This window comes from Ambystoma mexicanum, chromosome 4q (assembly GCF_040938575.1).
Source record: "Ambystoma mexicanum isolate Mex_15411 chromosome 4q, UKY_AmexF1_1, whole genome shotgun sequence".
Lineage (NCBI taxonomy): Eukaryota > Metazoa > Chordata > Amphibia > Caudata > Ambystomatidae > Ambystoma > Ambystoma mexicanum.
In genome coordinates, this window is record NC_090928.1 from 125,408,515 (window position 1) to 125,434,754 (window position 26,240).

A 26,240-nucleotide genomic window follows, 5' to 3' on the forward strand; every position below is an offset into this window, starting at 1 on the left:
TAGTATACACTGTTTCAACATTTATTTATTTTTTCTCTCTGTTTTCTGTTGCAATGTTTCACCTCCTTTACTACCTCATTGATATATTTATAATCAATTTGTGTGCTTGAATGCAGTTGTGCAATTGCACGCAAATGAAGCATGCTTCCCAGGCCAATGACCTAATGAAACCATGAGTACATACCTAGTCAAAGTTCAACATAGCCCCCACTTGTTTATGAACAATGTGACCAGTCACACAGCCAAAACAAGCAACTGACATGACGTACCACACAACACACCACAAACCAGCATAGCATCACCATGCTATCAGGTTCTAGTATGTGATTGACGTCTACATTAATATCTTCTCAAGTCTTGATCTGTCTCTATAATGTAGAGAAGATTCAAATGTAAATTATTCATTGTCAATATGCAATAGCCACATACAAGGCTAGGCTCTCTTTGGATTGCAACTTGTTATGCAGTGTGACTAAGTCCCCTGCCTGTCTCTTGGACTTGAGGCTGACTGCCCTCTAAGTGATGCATGGCCCTGAGGTGTTATGGGGTGCATTTCCTGGTTCATGCCACCACAGGTAGAACTTGGCCAGGGACCCCGCACTCCAAAAATAAGCTTAAAATAGTGGGAAGACAAAGTGGTGATACAATAGTAATGCTCAGTCAGACCAGCACACAGATCATAATTAACCAATCAAGTGTCAAAACTAATAATTGCATTCCAAAGCGTTGTAGGAGTCAAGGGAAATTGGAGGTGCAGAAGGCACTGGAGAGGAGAATCAAAAGCTGCTATAAGAAAGGTTGGAAAGTGGAGAGGGTCAAGTTGGAAGAGGGGAGAGTAGGCTGGAGAAAAGCGGTTGACAAGGAGGAGAAGGAAAAGCAAAGATATGAGGAAATGGTGACTTAAGAGGAGTAGGTGAAGTTGGAGGAGAGGAGAGAAGATGGGAAAGGAGGTTTGGGCGGAAAACAAAGAAAGACAGAAGGAGATGGTGGTGACTACTAGAGGACATAAGAACAGAGCAGGAGGATGAGTACAGTAGGAAAGTGTCAGGAATCGAGGGTGAAAACTATGGAATCAATGGAGGCTCAAGTAGACAGCACGCTCTAGTCCTCATCCAACATGGCGACTTCCACTATAAATCCTAGCTCCGCCCCTAGCTCCGTGCGTTGTATCTGTGTTTCCTTTCACTGTTAACGCTCCGTGTCGCTCTATTGAGTTTTCACCCTCCTCTCTCGGTTCTGTGTGTACTTTGCCTTCCCGTGCCCCTCTCCCGTCTATCTGTTTTGGGACGTTATCTTCTGTTCAGTCCTGGTATATTATATCTGCAGTTTCCCTTCGGTTACTACAACCTTTTCTTGGCTTTCTCTTTTACTATTTTTCATACGCGGCTTCGGCCGGCGGTCCTTCTCTGCCTTTCGCTTCTTTCCTCTTGTCCGCTTTCGGCTTTCTTTCCGCTTTAGACCACCTGGTCGTTCTACTTCAGTCGCGATCCCCGGATTGCGTCCTACTTCTCTATGCCTTCTTGTCTTCCTTGCTACTCGGCGTCCTCCGCTGCTCTAGCCTTCTGCCGCCTGCACGCCTGCACGGTAGGCTTGGTTTATTTTTCTTTAATTTACCGCAAGCTCCAACTTTTCCTTTCCGCCTTGCTCTCCTATTCTCTGGGTTCTCCTACCTTCTGATTGTAATCCTGTGTACTTACTGTTGGTCTCGGATTTCTTCCTGTTTCCATTTTTGTTTGTGTTACCCTTCTACTTCCCGGATACTATTTTCCTTCCCAGCCCTCTTCAGCAAGCTTCAGTACTGTCATGGAAATCCCTCATTTACATTGAACTTATCTCTGAGTCTACTTGGCATTTTGCTTTGGGAGAAACAGCCTGAACATTCCTAAGTCATTGGAACCACTCATCACTCTCCTGCATTTCATCTACCAAAGGTTTTTTCTGCCATCTGGCTTTTTCCCTTGGGGCAGAGGCTGGCCCCCTGGAAGCCTCCGAAGGCAGGTTTCAAATACTGCCAAGGTGGCCTGCGGAGGGGCCAGACCTTATTTGCAGGAAAAGAAGGTTCGAACTCCTAAGGATCAGACTCCATCTAAGAAGAAGGAACGTCTTAAGGACATAACCCTCTCATAGATTGGTCTGCCAATAGAGTGTGCTTTGAATCTCAGTTCTGTAAATCTACCTGTATGAATTATTCTACTGCCAAGGTTGTTGCCAAGGAAGGAACCAACACATTCAGACCAATAATTATATCTGCAGTTTCACTACAATATCAATAATTTACAGAAGTATTCCTGGATACCATTCCCAAGCAATTACCTCCGCACAGAGCAGAGGACTGCAGCATAGACCTGATACTGGATTCTACTGTGCCTTTCGGAAGGATGTATCCTTTGTTTCTCCCAGAACGAAGAGCACTCAGAGAATATCTTGATGCCAATCTCGAGAACGGGTTGATTCAAGAATCAAAGTCTTCCTGTGGTGCTTCATTGTTTTTTATCCCTAAGAAGGATTCGGATGAGTTACGTCCATGCATTGATTTCAGAGGTCTCAATAAGATCACAATTCGAGACAGATATCCCATGCCCCTCATACGTGACATCTTGGAAGCGGTTCAAGGGGCTGTGTACTTCACTAAGCTGGATCTAAGAGGAGCTTACCACCTCCTAAGAATAAATCAGGGAGACGAATGGAAGACGGCTTTTTGCACGCCGTTCAGTTTATATGAATAAAGAGTCATGTCGTTCGGTCTTGTGAACGCTCCGGCTGTTTTCCAGAGGTACATGGAAAAGGTGTTTGCAGACATGTTGTACCTATCAGTAGTGGTCTACTTAAACGTCATCCTTGTCTACTCCAAGTCACTTGCCAAACATAGGCTACTGGTCCAGAAGGTGTTGCGACGGCTACGAAACCATCAGCTGTTGGTCAAACAAGAAAAATTCCAGTTTGAGGCAACTTCAGTGTCTTATCTTGGGTTCATCCTTTCCCAAGAAGGAATCTAAATGGATCCAAGAACGGTCAAGGCTATCCAAGAATGGAAGGAGCCAGTAAACATAAAGGAGCTGCAGAGTTTCCTGGGTCTAGCTAACTTTTACAGGCAGTTCATTCCTAACTTCTCACAGACAGTACTACCCCTTACTTCACTTCTTAAGAAGGGTGTTAAGTTTTCATTTGAAGGCGAACCCAAGAAAGCTTTTCTTATCCTTAAGGAAAGTTTCTCAACCGCTCCCATATTGATCCAGCCAGACCAGATGAAACAGTTTATCCTGGAAACTGACGGTTCTATCGGAGCAGTAGGAGCCATACTTCTCCAAGAATCAGAAGACAGCTATGAACATCCGGTTGCCTATTTTTCCAAGACGTTAACCTGCAGTGAACGGAACTACTCTGTTTTGGAGAGAGAGTTATTGGCAATCAAGCTGGCATGCCAAGAATGGCGCCATCTCCTACAAGGAGCGACACATTGCTTCGTGATTCGTACTGACCACAGAAATCTGAAGGTGCTACAGCAGATGGAATGTACTAATGCACGCCATGCCCGATGGGCTTATTTTTTCCTACAGTATGACTTTGTTATAACGTAAATCCCTGGAACTGAAAACAAGAAGGCTGATGCCTTGTCACGAAGTAAGGGGGAAGGCTCGGGGTTATATCAAGGACATGACTTGGTGTTTCCAAAGCTAAAGATTCTAGCCTCTACTACCACATTTCTTAAGGAGCTGTTACCACTGTATCAGAACTGCACAGAGCTCCCTTCCTCGATCATACAAGGCAAGGAAGGATTGTATTATTATGGTAAGGCTCTCTTTGTCCCAACCAAGAAGCTTCAAAGGATGGTTCTTTCCTTGTGCCATGATACGCCATTGACGGGTCATCCGGGTATAAGAAAGGCCTACGACTTATTACGTCAGGGTTTTTGGTGGCCAACCCTCAGAAACGACGTGCATCAGTACGTCTCTACTTGTTCTGTATGTGCCTCAAACAAGAATCAGACGGGAAAGCCCATAGGTTTGTTGCAGCAACCTTCTATATCGGAACGCCCTTGGGAACACATATCCATGGACTTCATCGTGGATCTTCCTCAATCTTCTGGCATGACTGTAATCATGGTCACTGTGGATTCCTATAGCAAACTGGCACACTCCTCGGCCTTCCCACAGCTGCCTTCGGCCTCAGATACCCAGCTGTCTTCCTTCGAGACATTGTCCATCTGCATGGCTTGCCAAGAACAATAGTGTCTGATCGTGGATCCCAATTCACTTCCAGATTTTGGGCCACTCTCTGTCACAGTTTGGGAATCCATAGGTCGCTTTCCTCAGGTTATCATCCCCAAAGTAATGGCCAGACGGAAAGACTCAACGCTAGCATGGAACAATACCTGAGGTGCTTCTGTAGCCCACAGCAGGAGAAGTGGTTCAAATATCTCTCGCAAGCTGAGTTTGCCTATAATAATGCCATTCACACGATTATCCAGATGAGTCCTTTTTCTTGTACCTACGGATTCAACCCTCAACACCTACCCTGGCTTAGTACTCCATCTACCAAGGTTCCTGCGATAGATGAGGCTCTAAGAGACCTGCATGAAGTACATGAGGTAGCCAAGAAGGCACATCTAGCCAGCCAAAGGTCCCAGAAGAAGTGAGCGGATAGGAGCAGACGTTCCAATCCTGAGTGGAAGATAGGACAGCTAGTCTGGTTGTCCAACAGATTTCTACCTAGATGGGTCCACACAGGTAAATTTTCCTCGCGTTTCATTGGACCCTTTCCTATTGTTCGACAGATCAATCCAGTAGCTTTTAATTTCAAACTCCCGGATTATCTAAAGAGAGTTCATCCTGTCTTTCATACCTCTCTACTCAAGGAGTATAAAGAAGATCCGTTTCAAAGACCAGTTCATAAAGGACGCACCAAGGTGGAACAGATTCCTGAAGAGTACGAAGTGGCTCGTTTAGTTGATTCCAGATACCACAAGGGCAGACTGCAATACCTGGTTCATTGGAAGGGCTATCCCAAAGAAGAAAGATCCTGGGAACCTGACTATCACATTCATGCCCCCCATCTGGTGAAGAGATTCCATCAATTTCATCCGGGTAAGCCAGGGGGTTCCCACAGGAGAAGGGGGTATACTGTCAGGAATCGAGGGTGGAAACTATGGAATCAATGGAGGCTCAAGTAGACAGCACGCTCTAGTCCTAATCCAACATGGCGACTTCCACTATAAATCCTAGCATCGCCTCTAGCTCCGTGCGTTGTATCTGTGTTTCCTTTCACTGTTAACGCTCTGTGTCGCTCTATTGAGTTTTCACCCTCCTCTCTCGGATCCGTGTGTGCTTTGCCTTCCCGTGTCCCTCTCTCGTCTATCCGTTTTGGGACGTTATCTTCTGTTCCGTCCTGGTATATTATATCTGCAGTTTCCCTTCGGTTACTACAACCTTTTCTTGGCTTTCTCTTTTACTATTTTTCGTACGCGGCTTCGGCCAGCGGACCATCTCTGCCTTTTGCTTCTTTCCTCTTGTCCGCTTTCGGCTTTCTTTCCGCTTTAGACCGCCTGGTTGTTCTACTTCAGTCGCGATCCCCGGATTGCGTCCTACTTCTCTATGCCTTCTTGTCTTCCTTGCTACTCGGCGTCCTCCGCTGCTCTAGCCTTCTGCCGCCTGCACGCCTGCACAGTAGGCTTGGTTTATTTTTCTTTAACTTTCCTCAAGCTCCAACTTTTCCTTTCCGCCTTGCTCTCCTATTCTCTGGTTTCTCCTACCTACTGATTGTAATCCTGTGTACTTACTGTTGGTCTCGGATTTCTTCCTGTTTCCATTTTTGTTTGTGCTACCCTTCTACTTCCCGGATACTATTTTCCTTCCCAGCCCTCTTCAGAAAGCTTCAGTACTGTCATCGAAATCCCTCATTTACATTGAACTTATCTCTGAGTCTACTTGGCATTTTGCTTTGGGAGAAACAGCTTGAACACTCCTGAGTCATTGGAACCACTCATCACTCTCCTGAAGTTCATCTAACAAGGGTTTTTTCTGCCATCTGGCTTTTTCCCTTGGGGCTGAGGCTGGCCCCCTGGGAGCCCCCGAAGGCAGGTTTCGAATACTGCCAAGGTGGCCTCCGGAGGGGCCAGACCTTATTTGCACGAAAAGAAGGTTCAAACTCCTAAGGATCAGACTCCATCTAAGAAGAAGGAACGTTCAAGAGTCAAGGCAGCGTTTAAGGATCCTAAATCTGAGGATTCAGGTGAGGAGAAGGGGGAGGTGGAGCCGAAGCCTGACAGAAAATGAGGGGAAGGTTAAGAAGAGTGTAAAGGCTGAGAGGTGGTGAGGACCACTTGGCATGAAAGAACTAGGTAATAGAGGAAGCTAGTAAAAAGGGGCCTGAAGCAGACCTCAGGAGAAAAGAGACAGCATAGAAGAGGGTGGAGAAAGATCTAAAGGGGGAGTATAGGAGATAAGCGTCAGTCAGTAAAGGAGATGGAAAAACCTGAGGCATGTTGCATGCAAGCTAGAGGAGGTTTAGAGTTGGGTGGAGGTATGATAACCAGGCACTGAGAAGGAATGGGAAAACTCAAGGGAAAAATACACTTGCAGGAGAAGGAAAAGAGAAACTGTGGTAAAGTTTCCCTTGAGAATGAGATTGTCCCTGCGCGCAACAGAGCTGGGGTATTGGAGAACATAGGCATGTCCCCCGGACAGGGAGGGGTGGTGCAATAGCACACCCAGCCTGGACTGCAGACCAGCTTTTGTGGCACCATCCTTCGTAGAAACTTTGGCACCTTCTTTGGCGATGAGCATCCATCCCTCCTGTTCCTTCCGAGGACGAGTGTGGATGTGCACCCAAGCCCAGACCCAGACTAATGGGTCTCTTGAGAACCAGAACAAGAACACAGAGGAACTAAGACCAAAGCCAGGTGTCAAGGAAAGAAGTGTGGGGGACACTTAAACTCCCCAAACTATGTGTAAGGGACATTACCAGGATTGGACCTCGGATTCAGAGACTTTGAGACAAATCCCTGTGTTTTATGTGTTATTATTTTTTGTTGTGTTATGATTTTGATTAAATTGTTCACAAAAAATGTGCACACATATTATTTCACATCAAATATCTACGTTAAAAATTCAGAAATATAATTTACACATTTCATTAATATACAGAACTTTTGGTAATTTCATTACACGTTACCTACAAACACATATCAATAATAAACAGCAAAAAATTCCCCAAACTTCAAAAAATTACTCAACAACCATGTAAAAAGGCTCTAAAATACTAATTACAAATTCTAGCAGTTGTGAAAGATATTGAGGAACCAGAGGACATCTTTTGCCAAAACTGTTCAGAATCAAAAAGCCTGAGGCTACACACACATTTTCCTAGCTGCAATTGGCGACATTGATCGAGCTCTGGGCAGTTGATGAGAATATGTTTAAAGATTCTAAGATTGATATTTTCTTTACAAAACCTTCACCAAGAGCCCTGGGGATCAATCCGACTTCTTATTTATAGAATTTCTTGAGTTGGTATCAAATTGTATTTTGGTAAAAGCCCCCCTTATTCAGCTCCCTTTCCTTCTGCTATCGGCCCTTGCCCGCTCTGCAGTTGGCGTTTCATTCATAGCAGCGTTCTGTTGCTTCCCCATCTACACTTCTGCTGCTCTCGCGTCCACCGCGGCAGCATCCCTCTTCCTCTACTGGAGCTCAAATCTCTTACCTGATTAGTGTCACAGGATTCAAACGTCTTTCCGCAGATTCCTGCTCCAAACCCGAGGAGTGTTACTTCCCGGGTTACCATCGTGGGTCCATCAAAACACCACCACCTTTACGGAAAGGCTGCAAAGAACCTACCTTCAATAGCAGTGACCCGCATAGTTTTTTTTTTTAGCCATCAGCATTTCCCCCATCTCTGCCTGCTTCGGTGAGGAAGCCACAGGGAAACAGCTCACCGGTGGCCACTGTGGCCTCCTACCGAGACAGGTCACAACCACAAAAAGAAGAAAAGGACTTCAAATACTGACAGAGTAAGGACGTCTACAGATCTGATTCAAGCCTTTCTGGTGAGGACATGGAGGTGGGCAGTGGGTCAGAAGAAAGAGAACAGGTGCATTATACTTCATTAAAAGTGTAATGAAGTTCTAAAAACCATTAAAACACCAACTGTTAAGGTATGCATTGCAATTACTCAAGTACAACGCATTTAATTCAACAAACAAGGAGCCATGAGGCGGTTTATTATTTTGTTATTGCAATTGTACTATACTCCAAATTAATCTAGCTCTTAGTGATAATAACCCAGATCATATCTTATTAGTGCCATAGACAGGCTATTGGGCATGCACAGAACTCTATCATATCCATTTCTTTCCAGTTTACCTATAATATCGGGGCCATAGATTATTTTTGGAACTGCATTTGCATTATAATATTTAATGGTTGGTTCTATTGAAAATCTTCCATACCTTGCAAGAACTGTCTGCCTCTTTAGCCCGATTATTTCAGTTTTAGCTCTAAAATGGGTGAACATAGTGGTTGTGTTAGGTCGAATGGAGATCAATATGTCTAGATATAAAAAATAATCTGTGACCTTAAGGGGCATTTTGTCAAGACTGCATGGAAAGTTAATTACTTTTGTTGTATAAGAAAGTCTCAATATCTGTGGTTTATTTTTATTTATTTTGAAATCATTATGTGCTGCATATGCAATAATCCAAAAGAAGCATATGTTTGCAATATGCAAGCCAATTAACGGGTTGAGAGCCTATACGTGGAGATCCAAGCGAGCAACCCATAAGGTTTTCGTCTATGTCAGACACATACATATTAAATAAACAGGGGGCTTATATACACCCTTGTTTCAGACCTCTTACTGTATCAATGTTCTTGGATAAATTCCCCTAGTACTAGAGTGAAAATGGATTATTATGTTTAGCAATTCAATCGGGAGGCTCCACTTAATGAGGATACCCTATAATTTTTCCCTATTAACCAAATTAAAGGCTCAACTGAAATCAACAAATCATAAAAAGATGCAAGGAGACTTTATCATACTAGCTTTATTTTTCAAGAGTTTCAAAATTATACTGTTAAGGGAAGTGCCAACCAATCTTCTGAAGCCCGACAGAGATTTGTTTAGCCTCTGAAACTTATTTATTCGACCTTGACATATTCCTAAAGTTCCAAGAAATCCTGTTACCTGTCATATTGACAATGACATTTGTTATACCACCAGTCATTGGAAGTATTTAGGGGAGAAATAAATTGACTGTACGCATACTATAATCACTTCAATCTGTATCAATGAAATGGAATGTATCACATTTAAGAAATAAACCCCTATTTACAAAGGTATAATCAATGCTTGACAAATAGGAACCACAATGCCATGCATTTCGACCTTAAAGGTCACCCACTACATTGCCATTTAGACAATACAGTTCCTGTTTCTGGATGGACGTCACCATATAACCTTTTTGTTGGAGCTAGATGATGCATTAGTATCTCATCATCATTAACCTCGTCAACAGTCGAGCATTATGCATTAAAATGCTCCCTCAAATTCAAAAAACAATCTTCTAGGACTTTTATTAATTCATTCAGGAAAAAGACAATTTGACTTTTAGCCAGATTCCAATAAATGTTTAGGATTAAGAGGTCTATTTTAGCAGATTTCTGTCCTATATGTTTTGTATCTAAAAGACCATAAACTCTGGAATCTGAGCTAATGAGGGACCAACCCAAAGAGGATTTAGATGCAAAAAAAGGCGCCTGGAAGGACGTCCTTGTAACCCTTGCATTCCCAATTGTTGGTTAATATGATAATATTCCACGTATATGGAGACGTTAGCCATGTTTCCTTATAATAGGGTATTGCATCAAAAGGGAACAACGCTGAAAGTTACTCAGGAGGTGACAGTGTCCTCTTGTGTTCCAGGATATGATCCCAAGTTATAGCCCATCACTAAAGGTGCTGTGTAGTGCCCCATAGTCGACATGGGATTTTATTGAGTGCAGCTGATAACCAAGACCAATAAAGAGTGCACCCCTAGAGGGGGTGCTTTATTTTCACTGACTTACAGGTGTTCCAACTTTCTGCATTATTGTGGCAGGTAATCGTGAGGTCTTTAATTGTGCAATTGATATTTTGGCTATCACTGGTTGAAGACCACCTCTTGTAAAGGTGACTCGCAAGCTGGACAGCTATATCGTAATCCATGAGTCTAAAACTATCCATTTCAGATAGAAGCATTTCCCGAATAACTGTTGATCGTATGCCACCAAATCTGTTTTACTATCATCCACACATTCCACCAGGTGTATATCACTCAAAGTAATCAATCTGAGTTTAAGGATATCATAAATGAATGCTTGAACATTTGACCTGTTGAGGAGAGTTCTTCTAAGCACAACGCGAGAATCCTTGCCGGCCACACCGGTGTCCCAACATGGATGATAATATCTAGGTTCACTACGAATAGAACCTACACTGGCTGCACGAGCAACAACTCAGATATAATCAGGTCACAAGCCATCTAGTAACAGACTTCACTTGTACCACCAAACAATTCATAGACCAAGCGAATCCACTGGCTATCAGTCCCAGAACGGCAGGGATGCAACCACTCATGCACCCGGTTAAAACATGCAACAGTCAACAAGCACCATCACGTGCACCATAGCAACTTAGAGATCCCACCACAGCGTGGTTCCCACCTCACCAACACTGGTCATTCCCTACCACAGGCCCACTGAGGACCAAAGCTGTGAACACAAAGGACCTGCTCAGACCGCAAACGAGACCCCATCTGGGGCCATGCCCACCAAATCAAACTTTAGTAAGACAAAACATATATATACCAGATACTACGTTAACACGTACCATCCTATACCAATCTAACCCATATCTTTTCTCCCTTCTTCCCCCTCTTCTCTCACCCCCTCTGGTCTTGTCCATTGTTAACATACAAACAATGTTTGTATGTACCATGTATTACACAATCATGTGCATGTAAATTTTAAAATGCTTATAATGGAATTAATGCATGCATAATGGATGTACTCATTTTGCACATCAAACCACTGTTTCACGCACTGCACACACTTTTCACTTCTATCAATTGGCACTCATATCAAACAAACTGCTGGATATGTGTGTAATTTTGAATATCAGCCTTGATAAAGACTCACGAGGTCAAAACACGTGTCGGCTGACCACTACTAGGACTATGAGTCCACACTAAGATAATAATTAAACCTGAACAGTTTAAATCGCAAATAGTGTGGACATCTACTTTTTTCCAAAATACCAACTGCAAGGTAGCTAGGATCCTTTCCCCAGATAATAAGATTAGGTTGGATTATATTTTACAGTAGACTAGTTTAGATATTTAGGATTAGAGACTTTAGATCATGGCAGTGACTGCGTTAAATTTGAGCTAGATTTTTTCTTTGGAAGTGCGAGTGCTGTTAAATGCAGGAAAGCCAAATAAAGCCTCAGGATGGAAAGGGACATTTTCATCCTAAACTGTTTCCTGAATCCCTAGTGAGTTTCATTAGAATAAAACCAATGGGGCACCATGAACTGAAAGACATATATACTAACTGAGCGATTACATCACCCATTAATATGCAGGGATAATGTGTGTTTCTGAGGCAGGATCTTTTCATAAACCTCAAGCTAAGGCATGAGCATGGGCCTGTAGTGCCATAAGTAGAACGTGTGTTATGCTTGAGCTAAAACATGGCGCTGGTGCGCAGTGCATTCTGGGGGCATAATGGATATTTATTCCATGCCTCAGTGAAAAACTGTACTTACTTTGCTGAGAGCTGAATTTGCTTTGCTGAAAAAACATGCTTTCCAAACCTGGTATGCAGCCAGTCAAGGACATTCTGCTGGGAAAGCTGGTTTTGTTATGTCTTGCTATGAGTTATGGAACTGTTTTCCATGGCGTTTGTTTTTAGGAGAGGAGGGAAGCGCTTTGCTCCTTGAGGTTACTGTCAGTTGACCCAGCTGGCAACCAAGGTCACATATCAATGAGCAAGCGCATTGCTAAAAGGTTCGAGAAATTGCCACCCCTGTTTGAGGAGTGCATATATGCGGAACCCCTCAGCGGTCAGACGAGATAAGCACAAAGACCTCAGTCGGAAGGGGGACGCCTTTGTCCGACATACCTGTGGGCTGTTGTGCTCACGGCCTGGCTGTTACCGGGGTCTTCCAGCCGCTTCTGGCGAGATGAGGGATTCAGTTACGCCCACGGTGATGTATTTTCTTTTGAAATCTCTGTCTTTTCTGTGATTTATTTCTGTGTTATCACTTGTTGCTTCCAAGCTATGAATAAATAGCTGTATAAGTGCTCATTATTTCACTAACTGCGTATTTGGCTGGGAGTTATTGCTTCGCCTACCTGCGTTCAAATTATTTTTCTTTGCTCTACACATGTACTGGTGATGAAGTGTCCGTGCGCATTTGGAGAGCAAATCAACGAGCTACCGTTTAGGTCAATTGATCTTGGGTGCTTTGAGGAGGATGACAGGATGAAGGCTGAGATTGGTGCGATTCGAGTAGATCTTCAGTTAATATGTAACATTGCTTCAGGAGGGAGTCCCTGGAATTTTCTAGATTAAACTATTTTTAGAGGAATTTCTCACGCATATTATGGACAGTCCAATGAAGGAAAATAGAAAGCTTTGCCTTTGCCTTTGTTCTTCTGTGACTGAGGCTGGCGGCAAAAGAATCACTGTAATATTAAAGGCCCTGGCCACATCCTGTGATGTTAACGGCCCTGGCCGCATCTTTTGAGGTAGATTGCATGCTGTAGCAATGGAGAGAAGGTCTGAAAAAAGGAGGGCTGGTCTGCAATTTTGCACTGTCACTAGTATTTTAGATAAACTTACCTTTGAACAGCAAGAGTGCCCTCCCTACACATTGGTAATCCATAACATGCTATAATAAACAAAGAAGACAGACATGGATTAGAAGCTCACTGATCAAGAAATTACTGAGTAAGAAGCTAAATATTGTGGGTGATTTTGTAGCGATGTGGCCTTATGGCAGCTATGCCACCAGACGTTCCTGAATAAGAAGCAGACGTATTCTCCTGTTACCAAAGAGTTGCCAGAAATATGTACAGTGCTCAAAATATAATGATGCAGCATTTCAACTTTGTATTAAAAAATATGTATTGCATGGATCAATATAGAATGATTGGCACGTGATATGTAAACACGCATGACAATAAATGGCATAGTAAATGCTTTGACATGATTACACCTAGCAGAGGGCTGTAATCGTAGTAAGGTGAGCATTCTCTACATTAGTGTAAAGAAATGATCACAAATCAAAACATGCTTTTTTGTAATGCAAAAACAAGTGGGTTTTGTGTAAGTGAGACGTTCAGTCCTAGACATTTGACACATTTAAACCTGAAGATGAACAGGCCAGAGGTCTGCAACCTATGGCTCCCCAGATGTTTTGGACTCGGACTTCCATGATTCATCACCGTTGATTATAACGGCTCGGGCTGATGGAAGTTGTTGTGCAAAACTTCAGGAGAGACACAGCTTGCAGGCCCCTGGTTAGAACGACAAGTACGTCTTTGAAGACTCTGGAAAATGTTAAATTGTTAGACTCAATAATATTATATATTGATATTTGCTAATGTAAGAGAAGAATTTTGGAAAGTATAGCATATTGACATGCCTGATTGGAGAACGTCTGTCTTATATCAGCTAATTCGGAGATGGTAGTTTGAATGCATTTGCGTAGGAGCAGGAGCACGGTGCATGTTATGTGCCAGGAAGTTGGTGGAGCAGAATTATTTTTTTCTGGATTCTTTTGCCTAACTTTGTGGGTCTCCCAAACTAGTTCTGGCTTCTATTTTGTTTTACGTTCTGTGTGTGACTGGAGGGAGTGCTACTTTTTTAGCATGTGCTGCCCTTAGCTAGCTAGTCTGTGTGGTTACCAAGGCAGAGGTGCTTGTTAAGCACCCTATTTTGATTCAAGGGTGCTTCTATCACCTGAACATTGTGTTGATGACTAGAGTGTGGCAGCTGTATTTAGGATTCAGCTACACCAGGGTTGTAGCCCTTTTCCCTGTACTGGTAACTCAGTGCACCTTTATTGTAGCAATTGTGGTGCTAATGTACTTTTAAACGTTCTACGCCAGACCGTTTTCGTTTTTGGCCTTTGGTTGCCTATGTGGAAGGTGAAGCATGACCAACACTGCCATTCTTCCCTTGTAAGTTCACCCTGAGCCCAAAAAAGCACCTTCAGTTTAGGCTTACACCAACTGGTTTAAAGTTATCCAGACATCCCAATATACAACCTGTGTGGGAGTGTCACTGTGTTTGGCCATTTTTCAGGCCAGTTCTGATGGGCTGACCATCGAAAGCTTTGTGTGCTGCCTGGAGTCTGATCGGTGGGCTGGTTTGGGCCAGCCCCGGGTGAATGTGCATGTCAGTAGGAGCCCCTTTGAATTCCTCTGATCCGTTCCTGAGACTCACCTGAAGACTGCTGCCTGGAAAGGCTGTTGCTGTTGGTTCTGGTGTGGCCATCCTGGCTGTGCCCTTGATCCTTTATCCTTGCATCCCTGCTGTCGTAGGCGTATGGAATCTTTTGATGGGCTTATCCTTTGCTTTTTCCAGTCAGCCTTGCTGGTTTAATAAGCAGTCCATGCTTGACCTTTCCTTGCCTGCAGTTGTTGTGCCCCTGGTAACATAATTCTAGGCCAAGTGCCTAAAGGTTGGGTGTCTGTCCTTGCAGTCATGGCCTCAAGCTCTGAGTGCCTGCTAGCTACTCTGCTTCAAATCCGTAATTGGTCATCCTGGGTTATCTACAGCAGTTGTCTTCCAGGTGGAACTATTTAATCACTGGCTAGCTGCACCCTCCTGCTCCTCTGGGCTGACATATGACCTTTTCTGGGTCCCAGAGCTCTTTGTGTTGCCATTGCTCATTGCCTTGAGCATCATCTGTCCTAGTAACTCTTTCTTGGGAAAGCCTCCTCCTGGCCCCAGTTGGGTGAAAGGTTTGAGTCACTCCATCTATTATGTGTATGAACGTTTGTTAAATAGGAAATGTTTGTTAAATAGGACTTGTCCGCATTCTTAATTGTATCTGCATTGTGTATTTTTTCGTATATATTTTTTTTTTAAAGTTTCAAAATGAAAAATAAAAACAGTGTTATTATACTTTGCGCTCTTCACTGAAGTTTGGTTGCACTTTTCCATCCTAGGCTAAGGGCCACGAGTGCACCCTTACTGTCCTTCGGGAACTGCCTGATGGCACGTGCCAAATCCCTAATCAGCCAACCCCGGAGCAGATTCCCGTAGAAGGAAGTTCAAGTGGAGAAGAGAGCGAAGGTGAGGAAGAGGAGGACTCTGCTGAACAGGCTCCTCCCCCGCCAGAGGCTGTTGAAGAAGAGGTATGAGCGGTTTAAATTTAATTTGCTCCATTGTATGTTGTACTTTTCTCACGATTACAACACGTCAGGTATTCCTGAATGCACAGCAACAGCTGCCTGTCAACACGTAATTTAAGGAAAACAAATAACCAAACACGGAAGTCTAAGGCCCCTATTAGGAGCGTGGCAGTAATGGTAAAAACAGGCGCTATTTTCATTAATAATTTTCTTTTTTTTTACCAAGCTACTGATTATAAGTGGGCCATCGCAAGCAGTATTATTTTCCACCTGCCTAAAAGACATAAATCTGCAGGCAGTATTCGGTCGAAACTGCATGTAAAAGGAACATGCCCCATTAAAGTGTGAAGGTTGCTTGAAATCTACTAAAAAATCTGAACGTCCAAAATGCTACTTCAGTCAAAAGGTGGTGGCAATGGTAGACAGGTGGGCCTAAAACGGCCATGTTGTAAATATCTTGGCCTAACGTGTGTTACCTTTCGTTAGGCCAAAGGAGGACGCACACACACGGAGATGTTTATGCAACGTATTTATTCTCCCAGCACAAACCGTTAACTGCTGAACCCATATGCATGCATCATTATACTTTGCCGAAACCATACCCTTACCCAGAAATAATTTGGCTCACACATTGTTTGTCAACTGTTGGCAATAAAAGGGCATAGGTTTTTATTGTACAGATATGGTTATGCCAATAACAATAATCACATATCATAAGATAATAAACAATACTTTTGGGCACCGGGTCTTGGGGTTACCCCCTCTGGCCCGTGCCCGCCTTCTTATGTCCCACGACTTGTTTTGGGCACCATACAGTGCCCTGTACTTTTTTTCCTTTGTTCTTCTCCCTTATTTGTAGGGTGGGAGGGTTTTGTGGTAAAAGAAGCAAAAGTTTGGAAGGCACTGAGTAAACAGTGCACCTCCTGTGTGTTTGGGTCCCCGTTCAGGGTCCACAAACTGATTGTGTTTTCTCAGAGCATGACGCTCTGTATTTATAAGACCCAGGGGAGCCCTGGGTCTTTGATGTTTATGGTAGTGGGGGCTGTTAAATGTCAGCCCCTGGCCGGATAGCCGACTATCTGGCCCCCCGGGGGGGGGGCAGGTCTTTGAACCTGATCCCTGCCTGCCTGTTGGTGTCCTTCTGTGCTTAGCACCTAGTTGCATGAAGGAAGGGTGAGGTGATTGCTCACACCTCACCCTTCCTCGGCTTTGTACAGGACAGACTGGGTTTCTCTATGACTAGGAGGGGGAGGAGAGGAGCAGAGAGGGGGAGAGGGCGTCCTGCCCCTTTCCAGGCCTCCTGATGGTAATAGCAGTTACCCTGCCTCGCTTTGTGAGGCACTGCAGCATTGCCCATAGCTGGTGCTTTCTCGCGCCTTACCCATAACTCCCTCTTCCCTCAACAACAACGTCACTGGCCCCGCCTATGTATCTCTCATTGAAAAACTCTGTTTTCATCAGCTCAGTAAAATAACCAATTTCCATTTGCACCTGGGGAAACCCAACACATCGCACCTAATGAAACATAGCACACAGTGGTAGTATAATGAAGACAAAAGCAACAATCCACTGGCAGTGACTGGCAGGGGGCACCAAGCATAGGAATGCTGTAGGCAATCACCCGAAAAAAGGCTGGAAAAGGCCAGAGCTGTGTGACACATCCATAGAGCAACCACCCAGGGCTGGTGTACTAAACAGGCAAATGCAAGAGCAATTCTAGTCTTTGAGGCAGTCATGGCAAAACAAAGAGAGGGGGCGAGGCTCATAGTAGAAATAGGAGAAACATGCCCCCTGTTCAAAGGGCAAGGCAGTCTCTGGCAGCTTTGCAGGGAGCACATTCTGATATTTTATGGGCTGCACAAGGAGACCACCATTTCATTATGTCAGATGCAGACATCAGTATCCGGGTATGTGCTACAAACCACCCACTGCACGAGCTGCAGGCAATTCACAACTTCTGCCGATGCATTGAGCTCAGTCATGGAAGATGGGAGGAAATCACAGTCACTGCATGCACAATGCACCTGAGTAAGATCACATTTGGTATTTCATCAACCTTAAACATACATAATTTAAGGTGATGCTGGATACCCACTCCTGCAAGGCCCTTCAGCCCCATCCATGACACAAGAACCCACATATTGAGACTGCTGCTCCTACAGAGTGGCTATTAGGACTTTTAAATGCCGGGTTTCCATGTCTGTATTGTACAGATGGTACGCTGCAGTTCAGCCGTGACGTGGCTGGCAAAGTGTTATCCTTTGCTGAATGTTGCACACCATAGGTATCATGTGCTGGGTGTCCATGCTTCACCCAGAGCAGCAGGACTCGGAGAGACTACGAGAAGTAGGAGAGTCCATCTGTCCACTGTGACATGTACAGTTAAAGAATCATTATTCAGGAATTGGTTGATATTTCTTCCAGCACTACCATGGATCTGCCCAGACACAATGATTTATGTCAGATGGTCTTCCAAACCAACCTCACCGCTGTCATTTCCTGTAAACTCAACAGTGGAGACCAGCACATTGTAATAATTCTGGTAACAATTAGGCATACAAAACCTCCCACATCTAATCAGTAACACATACCTCCCATTCCCTAATCTCCAACTATAACCCATCCAGTCCCTAATGCCAAACTATGATCACCCCTACATCTCAGGCCAATAGCCCTGTCTCACCCTCCTTAAACCATCTCTCAGCCCCTGCCCCTTTCTTCCCAGCTGGGTGGAGTTGGAGAGGTAGGTCAGTAGTTTCTGAGGACCTACAAAGGTGGTAATAGAGTACTCCATTGTGTCGAAAGCACTGCTCTATCCTTTCCCGGATGTCCACGAGGATGGCCGCCCCTATTCTCTGGATGTGGAGAGTATTTGCCCCTCCTAGGGATTATGGCACCTTGCACCCAACTTATTCTCTGGCTGTCCTATTCCTCTCCTCAATTTGGTCGTGTTTACTCAGCTGAAAGCAGCCTGGTGGCACTGCTAAAAGTTGGTAGTGCCTCGGATGTGATCGGGAAGTTAGGGATGTGGAATGCTGGTACAAAGTGTAAAGATTCTCCAAGATGCCCATCCTCCTTGATCCCTTGGGTGTGGAGGGGAATTGGAATCGCATTGCAAGGTGAATCACCCTGATAATGTATTGTAATCAACCTACCAGAAGACACCCAACAAGTGGGTGCTATTAAGATAACAGTAGAGGCAAAGTGCATTGGTGGGGAGATTTTTGATCAGTAGAAAAATGTGATCATGATAATCTAACACACTGATCACTGCTGTGGAGTTGGTGGATGGGCTAATAGACCATCTGGACCTGTCACTGGCAGATGGAAATAAAGTGCAGGTTGTGGGGTAAAGAAAAACGTTTTCCCCCATCAGCTTGCGGTCACATACATGATGTCATCCTCCAATCCATCCAGGAGAAACTTTTCCAGCAACAAATAGCCTGATTTGCCCATTTTATATCCATAACTAACAAACCATAGAATGAAAACAAACATATCATGATATGATATGATATGGCTTTTGTAATACGCCTATACACAAGTGTTTCAAGGCATGATGAGGTAAGGAGGTCGCAGGTGCAAGGGTAAGTGTCCAAGCAGGTGTCCAAAAGTACAGGTAGGGGGACTGCAGGGTTACAGATACAGATCCTAGTGCAAGGGTTGCTGGTAGGCAGTGTGGTTGGCCAACTGGGAGGGCAGTGACCTGGGTCCAAAATCAGAGGGTAGCCAGGTGACTGGTGCAATATCAGACAGGAAACCAGCAGGGGAGAGGAAGAGAGAAGGCAGAAGAAGAGAGGAAGGTCTTGAGGTGCTTCCGGAACCAGAGATGGTTCTCCGAAAGTTTCAGAGAGGCGGGGAGGCTGTTCCAGAGGGTGGGCCGAGCTGAAGAAAGAGATCAACCACAAACTTGTTGCTTGGAGAAGCGACTGACCCTGAGGGAGTTAGAGGTGGAGGAGCGAAGAGCTCGAGTAGGAAGATATTTACAAAGAGAGAATTGGAGGTATTGAGGACCCAGGCCCCAGAAGGCCTTGTGGACAATGCAGAGGGTCTTGAGCTAATGCTGGAGAGATACTTGCAGACACTGGTAGCCAATGCAGAGATTTCAGTGCTTGAGAGATACAATCCCTGGGCTTGAGGACAAGGACAAATCTTGCAGTCCTGTTCTGTATGAGTTGCATAGGGCGGAGAGTAGAAGCAGGCAGATTTAGAAAGCGGCTGTTGCAGTAGTCCAGTCTAGAGAGAACCAGAGCTCTAGAGATAGTGAGCTTCTGGGGGGAAGGAGAGGTAAGGATAAATACCTCTGAGGAGGTGCAGTTGGTAATTTGACTTCTTAGCGATGTCAGAGATTTAAGGAGAAAAGGAGAGTGTGGAGTCCAAGATGACCCCAAGGTTTTTAGCCTCACAGATGGGAGCAGGAAGAGGACCAAGGGAAGCCGGCCAGAGAGTGACAGGAAAGGAGGGTGCAGGTGTGCCGATGAGGAGAATCTCCTTCTTACTGTTATTAAGGTAGAGATTGTTGGTTGCAAGCTACTCCTGGATAGCAGACAGACAGCCAGAGATGAAAGAAGGAGAGGAGGTAGTAGAGGGGAGCCTGAAAACGAGCTGAGTGTGATCCGCATAGCACTGAAAGTTGGAGCAGAGAGCGGCAACGCTGTGTGCGAGAGGGGCCAGGCAATCATTTCCGAGAAATAATGTGGGCCTTCTGCACTAGCAAATGGCAGTTTCCCAGCGTCATCATTGAAAAGATTCACAGAATACCATATGGCAGCTGGGTGTTTGTGGGGAATCTTTGACTTATGTACTGAACGTTAAACACTTTACTCTGAAGATCTCTGTCATGACTACTAGTTAGTTCTCAGAGAATCTGAAACCAACCCCTTCCTTTGCGCTGAGCTCTACAACTCCTGAGTAAATGCCACATCCCAAAACTCCACTGCCCAAGGGGAACGGGGGAGACAAATCAAGGAAATGTCTATTACAGGATCACTATGAGGCCTAAAGTAATACAAGTTAGTGATCTTCTTTAACCAGAAAGTGCCTCATATAGGGGTGGTATAAAGAAGACTTACCCAGTAGAGGGTGTGTGTAGCATTCAGCCTTCTGTGTTTATTGTCTCATATTCCGTGCGTAATCCAGAGTGGAATACGGAACATGGAACATAGAAGGCTAGGGAAAAAATGCTAAGGAAAAGTCAGTTGAATAGAATGCTGTCGTTGAGCCGGTGGGCTATCATATGATCTTAATAAACTTTGTTTCAATCAACGTGCATTTGAAGATCATTTGAGTGGCGATAAGGATGGGATTATCCTGAATGGCAGTCCACTGAGTAGCCATTTATTTAGGTAGCAACCACAGCTATTACGAAATGGCAGGCTCAGCACTGTAGTTCCAGCCATTACAGAGGACAGCTGATGGAGCGGATGGAAGTATGAAATAGCTCAAGAAAGCGAGGAATTGTTGAAGCAACATAAAGAAAAACAAAAGTGGATCGCTCATCCTACCTTGACGGCAGCTGCGAGTCTGGGTGCTGCAAACACCAAAATAGGTGAGCCGCCCTGCTTCAGACATCAAAGAAAGTTAGCCGCTCAGCGCCATTCATTAAGCCTCCTGATTTCCATGATTTATGCTATGCATGCACACAGTAAACCCCTGAATATTTGGCCAATGCGACCCTAGCGCATGCACCAACAGCACAAGCCAATTACACGAGCCAGCATCAGACTGCTTCGAAGCGCAAGGCCAGTGCACCAGCCACAACAAATTCTCTGCGTGTAAGGAACTTGCAGCAACATACTTCAAAGTACGAGTAAAGGGTCCTTATACGCCTTATTGCGTGCCGCCATTTGTTTGCCACCGGCAACCGGACACAAATTAGGTTAATTGTACAAGACCTATGCTCTGTTTCAAAGCAGTGCAACACAACTTTATTGTAATTTACAAAGGAAGCAACTTAAAGCAAACAGCTGTCCCCTTGAGGTATACCAACTTGAACGTTGACATGATTGTTTTGCCGTAATAAATCTGACTGATATCATGACATGAAATAACGTTACCATGCAATTATTAAAATGCAACGTTGCACAAGTAACCTGTAATCCACATTCAAGGCAACAACCGAACCCTGGCAACATTGCTGGCACATACAAGCACAGTTATTCAACTGCTGAGCTCAATTGTGAACCAAGGCATGCACCCACTACACAGAACATAACTGGTGTTACACAGTTAACCTGTAATTCACATTCAAGACAACAACCAAATCCTGGCAACATCAATTGGCACAATGCTAGTATAGTACATTCAATTGGCGAGATCAACTCGGAAGCAAAGTGCACAACCATTGTACAGAACATACCGGGTGTTCCAATGGAACCTGCAATCACAGTTAACCATGCAAGGAATACCACCAACAAACGATTTCCTGGATTCAAAGGGTGAACCAATAGTGCCCTGGAAACAATGGAAAGAACATTTTGAACATTATGTATGTATTTGCAGCACATGGTCTGAATTTTGCCAGTGAATGAAATAAATGCTTCCTTATACACTCTCTAGGCAACTATGTACAGGAAAAATTTGAAAATCATCCACCCCTGCCCGATGAGGAATCATCGGATCTTACAGAATATGAAAAATCTATTAAAATTTTAAATAAATATTAGGAAAAATCTGTGAGCATTAATCTTGAGAGATACCATTTTGGTAAACGGAAACAAGAAGCTGGAGAGAAAGTATGCAGTTTATTACGGCCCTAAGAGGTTTAGCCACTTCATGTGAGTTTGGCAGTAATCTTGACGATAGACTAAGGGATCAATTTATGTTAGAATGTAACAATGGCAAAGTGAGAGAAGCGCTTTGGTCAAAAAGCAATCCATCCATAGAAGAGGTCCTTAGAGTTGCCAAAGAAGTTGAACACACCAACAAGTGTGTGGAGAAGTTACAAAGAAGAGTCGAAAACTAAACAAAGAAAGAGGAGATTCCACAAATACCAGAGGTTTTAGCATTTCAAGGAAAGAATGCGACCAGAAGTAAGGCAAGTGTTAAAAGAGAGAATATAACAAAGAAGAGAGGAACGAGAGAGATGGAAATGAGAGAAGATGTTATCGCTGCGACAGCATATATCATCTAGTCAGTAGCGAAAAATGTCCTGGCATCAAAGATATATGCAAGAGGTTCAATAAGAAAGCAAATTTACCAATTGTTGTAGAACAAAAATGGAGAATGTTGATTGCATCGATGAACTATGTGAAGAGTTGGAAGAATGAATTATCATCATTGATGATTCGGAAGTAAATCTTGTGGAAGATGAAGATGCAGATGTTGAGAAATCGATAGCTACAATAGAAATTGGTGGTACAAAAATCAACATGGTAATCGACTCTGGAGCCAAGTATACATTGCTACCCAAGTCGATTTTCGAAAAAAGTATGAGGAAGGATATTGTATTAAAAGAAGTAGATGTCAAACCAGTTGCCTATGGAGGAAGACAAATTGACGTAGAAGGTTGGTTCTGGTCAACTATGAAATTCAAGGAGAGAGCAGCCAAAGGAAACATTTACATTTCCAATAAAGGAATGGATCCGCTTCTGAGTTGGTCTCACCAAAAGAGACTTAAAATCAGACTAATGCTGAAGAAACAGTTCATGCGATAGATTAAGACAAGGCATCTGTGTCATTTGAACAACACTCCATTTTTCAAGAGGAACTAGGCAATTTAAAGAATTTTAGACACAATTCACATGAGGAGTGATGCCGTTCCAGTGTATAGAATCTAAGGCTAATGCCCCTGGCAATTAGAACTGTGGTGAAGGAGGAACTTGAGAAGATGGAGGCTCAGGGTGTAATAAAAAGGGTGGAGGCTTCCGAATGGGTCTCACCATTAGTCATAGTTCACAAACCTAATGGAAAACTTAGGTTATGTATAGACCATAGGTGTGTGAAGGAATGTGTAATTCCGGACAGACATCCTTTGCCTAACATAGCAGAAATGCTTGGAACTATTACGGGTGCAAAAGTTATGAGTACTCTGGACTTCAAGTCTGCAGATCATCACATTGGGCCTCATTACGAGTATGGAGGTAATGAAAAAAGGAAGGCGGAATGGCATTACCAGCATCGTTAACGGATCCGGGCCGTTACGAGCCGACAACCCGCTAATACCGCCACCGCCCTTACCGTGCCCCTTCTTACTGGCATGGGCACGTACACGTGCCCCTTTGCGGCGCCAATTCCGGGATGCCACTAACAAGAGGACATCACAAGTTACGCAGGCATGCAATTACCGGCCTCCCGAAGGCAGTAATTAGGGCCTGCACAACGGTGGCAATACAGGCATCACGAACCACCCACAAATAGCAACCTGCAGTGCAGGCAACTGCCACAGGTGCACACAATCACCACAGGTGGAGTCAATGGAGCCTGTCCCAGTACAAAAGGAGTACACCCACACACCACACCCCTTCCTACACCAAAATGATCCCACTAGCTGTTGCAATCATGGGGCTGGAGGACATGCCTGTACTGCTACAACAACAGCAACAACAACAGCAACAACAACAACTACAACAACTACAACAACAGGCAGCACAGAGGAGACGCAGGAGGAGAAGGAGCGTGAGACAGGCCCAGCAAGTTCCACCAGTGCAGCCAGTGGTACCACGTAGGCAGCCACCAATCCCTTGCATCAGACCCAGTCCATTCAATCTAACCCCTGAGCAGATCCACACCCTGTACAAGTTGGACCGGGACACCATCACCACCATAGTGGACATGATACACAACGACATCGTGAGCCTCATATAAATCTGCACTGCCATCCTCCCTCTACTAAAGGTGGTGTCTGTGCTCCACTTCCTGGCCACAGGCACCTACAAGCACACAGTGGGGCAGTTGCATGGCATATAACAACCACTCTTGTCCTGCATGCTGACCCAAGTGCTTGATGCCCTCCTGAAGCATGCAAGCGTCCACATTTCCCTTCCACGGACTGGCCAGGAGCTCGCTGACACCAAAGTAGGCTTCCATGCACTGGCAGGCATGCCCAATTGCGTCGGTGCCCTCGACTGCACCCATGTAGAGTTGGTGGCCCCTCATGCCAATGAGGCGGTATACCGGAATCGCAAGCAATACCACTCCATCAATGTGCAGATGGTATCTGACTCCAGCAAGATCATCACACATTGCTGCGCCCGATATCCCGGATCTACACATGGTGCCATGGTGTTGCGTAACTCCAAGCTACCCCGCTACATGGAGCGACGTGCTGGACGACGTGCCTGGCTGCTTAGTAAGTTGCCTGACTAAGCCATGGCAGTGCATTGGGGTTGTGGGGTGGGGGGTTTCATACTCCACCTGGGTGGGATTGGGTGGGGGATGCATACTCCACCTGGGTGGGATTGGGGGGGATGCATACTCCACCTGGGTGGGATTGGGCGGTGAGTGGACAATGCACTCAGAGCTAAACACTGTTGTCCTGAACATCCCAACCTGAACATGACGCATCAATGCCATACATAAGCCCAATGCCGGACATCAATGACAACATGCCAGGTGCACAAGCAGGCCACCATGGGTATGTCAAGCGATGCATGACTAAACATGATTACAACTGTGCCATTGCCGCTAGTGTGATTAGGTACAGAGTAGCATACACTGCAATAATGGGTGGCAAGACATTGTTCCGCATCCACAGTACATCCGCATCAGCATGCAACTGGACACGCTGCATCATCTGTACACCGCAGACCATTGTGCAGTACACAATGCATCAAATGGACCTGTGTGCAAACATCCAGGGACATGTGCATGTCAACACCAAATAGCTGCAGCCATGGCCGTTAATCCTAAAGGCGTCAGCTCAGATTGACTCACACATACCTCTTTGTGCTCCCAAGCAGGTGATGGAGACTATCACTTGAAGCCGTGGCTACTTACCCCTGTGCGGAACCCGCAGAACAGGCACGAAGAGGAGTACAATTGGGTTCATATCTGTACCCATGTTGTGATTGAGCAGACCTTTGGCCCGTTGAAGACACGGTTCTGCTGCCTAAGCAGGTCTGGTGAAGCACTACTTTATAGCCCTGAGAAGGTGGCAAAGATCATCATGGTCTGTGTCGTGCTGCACAAGATGTGCATCCGGAGAAACGTACCACTGCCACCCGACATTGACATGCATGCACCGCGTGAGCATGATGGAGGAGAAGCAGCACCCCTGGCATTACGTGATGCACAAGATAGCCGTGCTGTACGCCAATCACTGATTGACGATCACTTCTGAACCACAGGGACGTAGATGGTTATGTTTCAGTACTACACTGAGCACTGGGACCGTGTGGACATGGACACAGGGTGTGTGGGGAGTTGGGCACTGTGCGCTGTCATGAATAGAATGAACACACACAAACTGAACAATGTCCAGGCATGAAATGATTTTGAACACAACGGGTGTATTACGAAAAATAACAACAAAGTGCTTCCTCCCTCCACCAATCACACGCCCTCCTCCCACCCCCTAAAACACCCAAACAACCCATACCCCCAAACAACCCGAACCCCCAAACAACCCATACCTCCCAATAAACACCCCTTAATCCCCTCAACACCACCTTCCCCCTCATCCATTGTAATCCCACACACGATGTGGTTGGACTGGCTACTTCCGGACTTTTTTTGTCAGGGGCAGAATTTCTGTGTGCCTTGCACTGTGCACAGGGCTTGAGGGAGTGGAGCTTGCAGGTGTGGACGATGGGGTGGAGGTGGATGGGTTGTGCACCGCCGTTGCAGGTTGTTGGTGCTGCATGTGTTCCAGCACCCTGTTTAGGACCTGTGTGACAGTCCCCAA

General features: G+C 44.9%; 1 protein-coding gene across 1 annotated transcript in view; it reads left to right on the forward strand.

The window, feature by feature from the left end:
- WDR64 (WD repeat domain 64) overlaps positions 1-26,240 on the forward strand; it is a 1,979,698-nt gene that overhangs the window by 983,798 nt on the left and 969,660 nt on the right. The window contains exon 15 of the mRNA XM_069607651.1: positions 15,212-15,400. Within this exon, the coding sequence (XP_069463752.1) occupies positions 15,212-15,400 (189 nt within the window). The remainder of the gene's footprint in view (positions 1-15,211; positions 15,401-26,240) is intronic.